This window comes from Mastigoproctus giganteus, chromosome 10 (assembly GCF_048544385.1).
Source record: "Mastigoproctus giganteus isolate SK-2022 chromosome 10, ASM4854438v1, whole genome shotgun sequence".
In the NCBI taxonomy this organism is placed as follows: Eukaryota; Metazoa; Arthropoda; class Arachnida; order Uropygi; family Thelyphonidae; genus Mastigoproctus; species Mastigoproctus giganteus.
In genome coordinates, this window is record NC_143584.1 from 127,255,074 (window position 1) to 127,265,811 (window position 10,738).

The 10,738-nt window shown below is 37.4% G+C and overlaps 1 protein-coding gene across 1 annotated transcript in view; it reads right to left on the bottom strand.

Annotated features, from left to right (window-relative positions):
• Positions 1 to 8,371, bottom strand: part of LOC150079280 (uncharacterized) — a 177,122-nt gene extending 168,751 nt beyond the window's left edge. The window contains exon 1 of the mRNA XM_090383020.1: positions 7,928 to 8,371. Coding sequence (XP_090239146.1) covers positions 7,928 to 8,371 — 444 coding nt within the window. The remainder of the gene's footprint in view (positions 1 to 7,927) is intronic.
• Between the last annotated feature and the right edge of the window lie 2,367 nt (positions 8,372 to 10,738).

A 10,738-nucleotide genomic window follows, 5' to 3' on the forward strand; every position in this document is an offset into this window, starting at 1 on the left:
TTTTGTTAGCCTCATTTCATCATCTACCTTCTCTTCTTTTTCATCTGTCATTCTCCCTTCGTTCTTTTAAACAACTGTACGCCCTCATATTCCTTTTCCACTTGCATCTGTTGACTTGTGGAGTTTTCCAACCCCCATTCGCATTTCTGTAATTTACACCTGCAATTTCTGTAGACATTTTAGACAGATGAAGGGTTTGGCTGGTACTCGAAATGCTTCAGCAGCACATTTCATTAGTTTTTCTTTTATTATATTTTAAAGCTTTATGCGTTTTATTTGCTCACTGCATTTTTATAGTTCAATTATTTTATAAATTTTATTTAATTAAAAGTTATAAGCATAAATGATGGTTAAAAAAGAATGTTGTTTTTTATTTAATGGTTCCAATGGTGGACAAAAGATGGCAGCACCCGACAACATGTAAATTTGTAGTTGTAATATGAGTTTCATTTTTCATGAGAATCTTTAAGATTGGTAAAGAGAATAAGCTAAAGCTTGTTCGATTAAGAAAGGGGTGTCAAACCCGCAGTTCTCTCACATTTTGCGGCCCACGGTCATGTAGAAAGCCTAAGTGTTATGTGTGCCCTCAAGTTTAAAGATTTGCCTATTACATGTAATTTCACATTGAAGTTCGAAAATATCCGTTTGCAGTAATATTAATTTTTTTTGTATTGCTTTATTATGATGCTTTATGTATTTTCCTAATGTTTTCTGTATCCTTCCTGATGTTTTATGTATATTCCTCAGTATTTAACAATATTATTATAGCCATATAATAATAATAATGTAATTAGTATTATGTAATTATTAGATATAAAAAACCATTAGGCCTGGTATATGTGGATTATGAAAGGCATTTGACTCCATACAGCATAAAGCAATGTTTCGATCACTGGAAAGACAAGGCATAGACACCCCATACATTATGATTTTGAAGAAAATATATGAGATCGCTACCTCCTTTATTACTCTAGACAAAGACAGCAGCAGCAAATTTAAAGTTGATAAAGGAGTTCGACAAGGAGACAATATCTCCGAAGTTGTTTACTGCTGCCCTTGAGGAAGCTTGTTATCATCAGCCATGTTCCATTATTAGAAGAATTAGAGGAAAATCTTAAATCAGTTATGCAGAGTTAGTAAGGATTTTGGACTAAAAATGAATATGGCTAAAACAAAAGTAATGATGAACAAGTGTCACAGAAAGGGATATAATCATTGAAGAAGCAGTAATTGAAAAGGTGGAGTCATATACTTATCAGGGACAAGTCATTAGCTGTAATAATAATAAATGGCTGGAAGCCACGAGAAGAATAAATTTTCGATGGACAGCATTCAGGAAATATAGTCACATACTGAGGAGCAATATCCAAATTTGTCTGAAACTTAAAATAATGAACCAATGTACACTCCCAGCCACGACTTAGGGAAGTGAAACTTGGGCACTCACCATAAGAATGGAAGCGAAGCTGAGAACTACACAGTGAAAAATGGAACGAATTATATTAGGAATCAGACTGGTCAAAACTAAAGAACTAAAATGTTTTGGGGAAGACACATAGCTCGAAGACATGATGACAGATGGACTAAGAAAATAACAGAATGGTACCCAAGAGGAGCTAGAAGAAAACCTGGTAGACAACGTTGGAGATGAACAGATGGAATTAACGAGTTCGTGGGTAGTAAATGGATGGCCACTGCACAAAACAGAAGGAACTGAAAAGTAACTGGAGAGGTCTTCATCCTGCAGCGGATTTAAAACGGCTGATGATGAATTTTTGGATTTCGTATTATCATATGTAAAAATACATAATTAGTGGTAAGGAACTGTTCTTCTAGCCCACTTCTCGTTAGAAGCCATGCGGCAAGCCGCCTTCAGCATTTTATGTTTTTGCACCCTTGCGAAAAAGTTGGACAATCCTGAGTTAAGAAAATGTCTAATTATAATTGAATTAATCTCTCATAGTGTAAAGTGACCACAATGAGTTTTCCACTGCTAATAAGAACATTTCTCCTAAGAAATGTTCTTATTAGCAGCGATACAGATGGTACAAGGGTCCATCACTCTACACTAAGATTGTAATCATAGTACGGAGTGTGGGCCTGATCTCTGTCCTTTTATTGGTTAGATGATAGGATCCGGCAAGGATCTTGAAACATCACCTATCATAAAATTTAGTGTAATCTGACACTATATTTTATAATAAGTGAGCTGTCATCTTGTAGTCAATTATAACTGAAGCACTTAATAAAATCATTTTGAAATGATTATCACGTGGTATAAGAGTATTTTCAATTTATACATCTTACAGTCTAGTAAATTATGAGCATACTGTCATCCCCCTCCCCTCCACGAGTATTTTGATACTTTTGGGCAGAGGGCAAGGTACCCATCACGGCGAAATCTGAAACCACAGTTCTGATTTTGCGCTTCATTACTAATAAGGAACAACATACCTCTCTCTTAGAAGAAGAATTACTTAAAAGTAATGTGATGAACTTACTGCGATAACCTCACATTTGGGAAGGTAATGGTAATACATTTAAGAGTTTCTCTTAATAGAACAAATCTTTAATTGTCCGGTGTACCGATCTTTTCATAAGCAGCACAAGAAAATTGCAGCTCCCTATGCAGTTCCATCTGTGGTAGACATGACACTTATACCCTAAATTATCCAGGCTGGAATTAGTTTAATCTGAATCACTTAGCATTAGAAATCTAAATCGCTTAGAATCTAAACAATTAACATTACTTTTAGTAATTTATGGATAAAAAGCAAACAGTTATTATTGATAAAGTATAGACGTAAAAATAAATCCATCTAATAACTATTAAATTACCTGTCATCCAATAACCGTTAACTTAATATCCTGGATAATTAACAGAATGAGCAAATAAATAAAATTCAATAAATCAGAATTTCGAAATAACTTCCCGATCATCTTCACAGCAACAACTCTGGAAATAATAATTCACCTGATTATGAATCTCGATTAAAATTTTATTGTAAAACGGTTGGCTTCACTTAATAAAGCAACTCAAAGAATTTCTTATCCCACAACCACATTTCAGTAAACCTCCACATGGGCACCTCTGGTAGCACGTAGATTGTCAAGACTGTAACCGATTTCATTCAAAGTGTTTTGAAGCATCCTTTGAGAAATGGAAGTCACTGCATGTTCAAAACTGCGAAGTTGTTAACGTTTTTTTTTTTTTTTTTTTTTTTGCATACACTTTGTCCTTACGTGGCCCCCATACAAATAAATCCATAGATGTGACATCCGAAAAACGAGGAGGCCATGGAACGGACCACCCCGGCCGATCCATTGATTAAGAATCTTTTTAAGAAATCGCCGCACACACACGCAAGCTCCAGTGTGGTGGTGCCCCAATCTTTCTGACAGACAGACGAACATATCTAGATAATTTAGGTATTATACCACGTGAAAATTCGTAACAAACAGGTTTTATTGAATTCATATATAATACAGTCTCAATTCCATACCAATTCGTAACAAACAGGTTTTATTGAATTCATATATAATACAGTCTCAATTCCACACCAATTTGTTAGCAGGTGACGCTTCAGGATTCTTACAATGCAAGAAATAAGAGGTTCCTGTTCCTCCTAAGTCATTTATGGTGTGAAGATGGGATTCAACAATAATCCTGAAACGTCACCTGCTAACAAATTAGTGTAGCATTGAGCTTTGAGACTGAGATGCTTTGATAATAGCAGCAAACCATTTTAAGATACCTATTACCATAAATTTTCAATCGAGCTTCATAATCAGGTGAATAACTTACACACACACACTTTTTATAAAATCAGCATCGTATTGGTCACATTTTATTTTTTAAATTATGTTGAAAGAAGATTTTTAAAAACAATCAACAGATCGAGATTATAATATAAAATTAAACCTGCCAACAGGCATTCCGTCCAATTAAACGTACCAAAAGACTCTTTCATTCATAACCCCACGGATGGTAGCCTCGGGCCACTGGTCACTCGACAAAGCGTATAACCAAGTGTCCATGTAGCTAAATACTCTTGTAGTAAGGCAGGATACGTGTGTTAAGTGTTAATTCGTTCAACAGTAGGTGAACGAATTAACACCTAACATTTCTTTCAGAACAAATGGAAAAGGGCATAGCTAAAGTAGCTATGGATCAATATTAACAACTATCAGACCTGGTACAAAATTAGCACACGTTCTGATGGTTACAGATCCATTGTTTAAGACCCCTTATCAGTGGTATTCAACCGACTGTACGCATAACCGTGGCGGAATGCAAAGTTCTTAGAGAGAATACGCTGCCATTAGAAATTGGATTATCTATAAATTTTTAATATCAATATAGTAAACATATTTTTGGTAACCAAGTCATCAGGTTAATTTACCAGTGGTCACTAGTATTATAAACAGGTGTTATAACGAAAATGCGTTTAGGCGACATACACTGTGCTCCCACTTTATTAGGTACATTCCTGCTGTGCACACAAATAGATTGTCCGACAACGTTGAAAGTCACATGACAACAGTTGTGGATATAAATGCAGTAGAACAACCTTTCTACTATCACTTAAGCGTAAAAATCGTGGCAAGAATGGGGAAAATGAGTGATCTAACGGACTTTGAACGTGGCATGGTAGTAGGTGCAAGACGTGCTGGACAAAGCATCTCTGAAACGGCAGTTCTCCTGAACTTTTCACGCACCACAGTTTCAAGGGTGTATCGAGAATGGTGCAACGAACAGAAACCATCCTCTCAACGGCACTCCTGTGGAAGAAAATCACTTCTTGATGAGAGAGGTCAGAGGAGGATGGCCAGAATTGTGCAAGCAAACAGACGGGCCACAATGTTGCACATCACGTCAGAATACAACCTTGGTGCGTAGAACAAAATATCGCAACGGACCACTAGTCGAACTTTGTCGCGAATGGGCTACAACAGCCAACGGCTAAATCGCGTACCTTTGTTATCAACGAAGAACAAGAGAGCACGCCTCCTGTGGGCACAGCAACACCAGCATCGGATTATCGAGGATTGGAAAACAGTTGCTTGGTCTAACAAGTCGAAGTTCCTGGTGCATCATGTAGAGTAGAGAGAAGCCTCAGAATTTGGCGAAAACAAGATGAATCCATGGACCCGTCATTTCTGACGACTACTGTGCAAAGTGGTGGGGGCAGTGTTATGGTGTGGGGAATGTTTTCTTGGCACACGTTGGGTCCATTGATACCCATAGATTCACGTCTGAATGTCACATCGTACCTAAACATCGTTGCTGACCAAGTGCATCGGTTCATGTTGACAGTTTATCTTCAGTGAGATGGTTATTTCCAGCAGGATAATGCGCCGGTGCACAAAACCCGAATCGATATGGAATGGTTCAGGAACATGACAATGACTTTTCTTTGCTGCAGTGGTCCGCTCAGTCCGCGAATCTCAATCCTGTTGAACATCTTTGGGATGAGCTGGAAAGGACTGTTCGCTGTAGGCCTACACCTCCGTCGAATTTCAAGGAACTGCATGACACACTCATGTCAGAATGGTAGTCCATTCCTGCACAATATTTTCAGAATCTTGTTCAATCCATGCCTAGACGAATTCACGCTGTTTTGAAGGCTAAAGGAGGCTCAACACGCTACTAGGTAGTGTACCTAATAAAGTGGCAGCATAGTGTATATTTCGTAGGGAAAAAATATATACCAGGGTGTACAATATTTACAGATGTGCACCGTGTACCTTCCTTCATTTTCTTCAGATGAAACAAGAGATGAATTACTCAATTGGTTTGCGGCTAACTTAAACCCCCCTCCTGCCAACGCTGCTGACAGGTGATTTTAACATGCCCAACCCTCAGTATGACGAGGTCAAGGTCGAACTTTGGAGAACACTGAGGAGCTTTGGCTAAAATGAGGAGCAGTTGGGTTTGACTTGACGTAAACAGGCCCTTGACTTCCTGTTTCACAAGAAGAAAGACCTGAAACCTGATGAGAATTACACATTTAAATTTGAATCTGTTCACAAACCGATCGCCTTTAGTTTTGCTTGGAGCGCAGTAGGGGGACGTGACCTCCAACCTACCAAGGGATAAAGAAGAGAGCCTACTCCTTAATATTTCTGAAACCACATTTAATTCGCCATCAACTTGCGAAATTAGATCGGAACAGTGCCTGCAACATGTCAGCCAATGATGCTCTAAACTTAACTGTAGTACAGTTGAAGATGATAGCTAATGAAGGTGCCTCGAAGTGTGTTATTATCACCCCAAAAAGCAATCTTGATGAAAACGGCGAAACAAAATAGGCACTTCAACAGAGGCAACGATCCTAAAGACGTTTTCGGAAAATTGAACTGCAGGAGGCCCTACTGATATATAAGGGAGAACGTGCCCTCTTCCTGAGGGCAAAAAGGAAAGCATACCATCAATGGATCTTACGGCGGTTAATGGACTCTAAGAGAATTGCGGTCACCATTTGGGAAATATTACCATGGACGAGGTGATGTTTAGGGAATTGATTAATTGTGCCTTCGAACTGCCCTCGCGATCCTTGACAGCGCTGCCGATGGAAACTTCTATGCCCCATAGGACCTTGCTGTGAAATATCACATTGAACAAACAAGACCCTGTCAATGTGATCAACCAGCTCCTTAATAAATCTACATTAGGGCCGGAAGCTTCCCCTTGTTCATCATCAAAGTTTGCAGCGTTTATATCATGGAGTCCCAGTGAAGGCTTTTAAAAATGTCGTTAGGACAGGCGTTGTATCTGCAGGATGGGACACATACTTAGTCACCCCTACCCCGATAAAATCACAACCTAAGGATCACAAAGATTTTAGACCCATTTTTGTTGGCTACTAAAGATTTTCGAAAAGGCCATCCTTCCCAACTGGATCACTGCTTCCCTCATAAGCCCCCTTACCTTCATACTGTTATTAACGGACGCTGGACAACCACCAACCTCCTGGAAACGCTGTTTAGAATCCAGAATGCCTCTCACTGACCTGAGAAGCCTAACGTGTATCTACCGGATATCGCCCAACAACACTCTCAAGATCCTTCAAGGCTCTAAAAATTGATGCTGAGAGACGCTGTGCAGACACTACAAAACCTACTACATCCTAACCATAAAGGACACATATCACACTCTGCAACTCTGTTTGCCGAGTACAGTACTCTGTATTTTCTGGTGCAGAGCATTTCATACTGTGTGAAACAGTTTATATAATTCATATCTACGTATATTTGTAAATGTAACGATGTATATTCGTAGCTGAGTACAGTACTTTGTGTATTTGTATTTTCTGTTACTTTACACCGTGCGAAACAATTTATGTTAATGAGAAAATTGTAAGGAGTACGACAACAAAACGGTTGAATTGTAAGGGAGTACAGCAACAAAAAAAAAAAAAAAAAGAATAATAATAGTGGTCTACACCGCTGGACCATAAACTGTATGTTGCTCATCTAAAAATTCTAATAAGTCAATAATGAAAAAAGATAGAGAAACAGGTAAAAGAACAAACACAAATAGATGAATTCATTTTTAAATAGAAATAAAAATAGATTAAAATATTCGCCATTTAAGAAACCCAAAACGATCTCTGTCTGGTCCCGAAAATCAAGAGTCAAAAGCGAATAGTATTTTGCAGCAGGTAATATTTTACTAGCTTCCTTTTAAAGTGTCTTTTATGTTGTGGATGTCGATAAATAAAATAAAACATACTAATTACGTCTATATAATAAATTTGCCTATGCACCTGTTTTTTAATCTGATAGTCCTGAGTTCAGCATTATGAAGATGAAACTTGAATGCAGCCAACTAGTGCCAAAAAGCTGCCACCGACTGCTATAAACAAAGTCCCGTATACAAATGAGTTTCAAACTTTTATCAAACATTAAAAATGTTAAAACTCACCATATGCGAACAGACGCTGCAACCCTTACAGGTACAAGATGGTGGATGAATGGACAAAAACCTTTTAGCAATCAATAATTTCATGCTTTTTCCATAATGGCGGATGCTTCTTTTCCAGTCTTTGGCAGACTCGCGGCCACTAATGTACTGAAATTCATTAGGAGTTAGCCACATTTTTTTAAACAGAATGCACGGTCCTTTGGAACCTTGGCAAAGTTTCGATACATACAACAACGCTTTATTGTTTCCACAGTCGACCTCCAGAACGGGCTCGTCATTTTCGTAAATGGGATGCACATAGTCCCCATACTGCAGCATATCCTGATACCATATTCTACTACTTATCTCACTATAGTCGATTTGACTGATGTGAGGAGTTTCAATAATGGAGGTATCGTCTGCTGATTCCATATCACTGGAAGTATTTTGAGCAACTGAGAACATAGTCACTTGCAATCACTCGATCCTTGAGCTGCACCAAATAAATTGTAAATTATTTAGCAAAAGTGAGTATTTGATGCAGGCTACACAAGAAAGAAAGCAATTCATAGTATTTCTTCAATTTCATTCAGCTGATGACAAATCAACGACGCCACTGCAGACAAAAGATAATAAATATATATAAATAATATATACAAAACAGAGATATAATACAGTATAATTATATTGCATAATCTTCTTTATAATTTAAAATCGTGATTGAAACTTAAATATTAATCCCATTAACGATGATCTCTTCCAAATACATTGAAACTTTTTAAATAACAATTAAATTAATCTGTTATGCTCTTTGAAGGTTTGCATCTTGATAGACAATTACAACGTGACAATGCGTACGAAACAAATATAAAGGTTATTCAGATAAAACAAGTGGAAAAAAGACGAAAATGTATAAATAAAACGTCTATATTTATTGTGAAATAATTAACTGATTGAGACTACACTATTATATCAAATTGTAGCTTAAGTATTTTTTTTTATTGAAATGCTACAATCTGAAGGACAAACACCTCAGTGCCAAACGCTTAAACAGTTCTGGCTACGTTTTGAGAACTCACTGTTTCCCCATCTTCTCATTATCTCACAATGATGAACAATCACGTAGATCCCCTTTTCCAATTAATTAGAGGCGTCTAAATTTAACTAAATAAAATTCCCTACACTCTCAAGTAAACAACTAAACTTAGGATAGCCATTGCAGGTAAGTTTCTAAAATGGATGACAAGCTGGCTGAAGGGCAAAAAGATTGTGAATAATGGTTACTCCTCAGATCGATCTAATGTTAGAAGCGGGGTCCCCAAAAATTGGTTCTAAGATCACTGTTGTTTCTAATTTTTATAAATGAAATCGACGAAGGGATAAAGGGCATGATGCCAAAATTTGCAGATGATGTGAAGATTAGGAGAGTGGTTAATGATCAGCACTAAGCAGCATTCCTTCAGGATGACTTAAATAGGCTTCAAGGATGGTCACAAAAGTGGCAGTTATGTTTTAATGAATTGCTGCCACTTTTCATGATGAGAAAAATACAATATCTTGTACTTGATGAACAGCAGGTCCAAAGTAACTTAATACACGTGGTGAAATTGAATTAAAAACATTACAGTAAGAATGGGATTAGGGAGTTACAATACGGTCGAACATGAATTCTCCGAGCAGTACAGACAGGTAGAGAAGAAGGTCCAAGATATGCAATTGATAATTTATCGAACAGAGAAGTCATTATCCCTCTGCATAAGGCAATTGTAAGACCCCACTTGGAATACTGTGTTCAAGTGAAGATATTTCTTAGGGTGCTGGAAAAATATCTGCAAAAGGGCACCCGTATAAGGAAAGAATTCAAATATGTGGCCTACGCAGTTTGGCAACTAAGCATGTTAGAGGAGGAATCTTATTGAGAATCTATAAGGCTTTGACAGAGGACAGTAAAATGAATGAAAGTAAAATTTTCACTGTTATAAATGATTCCAGAACTAGAGAACATAAATTCAAATTACAGGGAAAGAGATTCAGACTGGACTGTAGGGGGTTTTCTTTTAGCCAGTTAGTTGTTAATGGCGGGGTAAGTTACCTTCCTGGATGGTTGAGGCTGACAGCTTAGGGAAATTCAAAGGTCAGCTGGACAGTTGCTGCGTGAGTGGGGAAACATATAGGCTTTTATTTTCTTTTTCATTTAGCACCCGCCTGTATTTTTTTTTTTACTATAGCAGTGTGTGTTCCTGAGAATATCTACATGTCATGGGGCTGAAAAAACTGGGTTAATTCAAGGAAAAAAACCTTATTCCTTCCACCTGACATCATCTAATGGCTTTCAAAATTTCTCCTATTATCGACGGGAATCGAATCCAGACCTCACCAAGCGATTGGCAGACGGTGAAATATCGTGCTGTCTGTGCTGCATGGAGGGCCTAATAATTCGTTAATAAGAATGAATAGTTAGAAAGCATAACGAAATAACTTGATCTCGATAAAAAAAAAAAAAAATATATATATATATATATATATATATAAACTTTGGTATAAATGTCAGCCAACAGCTTGGCTGACATTTAATCGTATATATTGTTTTGTTGTTTGATTTTTGCCGCTCATTTTGGAACTCATCCTTTGTGTCAGCCACCATAAATGGTCAATCCATGCGTACCTGTTTCGGCCAATAATTTTCTTGACACCATTTTGATATGACACTCTCATGACACATTACAATACTCACTTAAATTATTATTATTATTACGACTAACATATGGTTTAGTGCAATTCCATCATATTTATACATAGCCACCTACCAAAGTAGACAAATTGACATCGTTT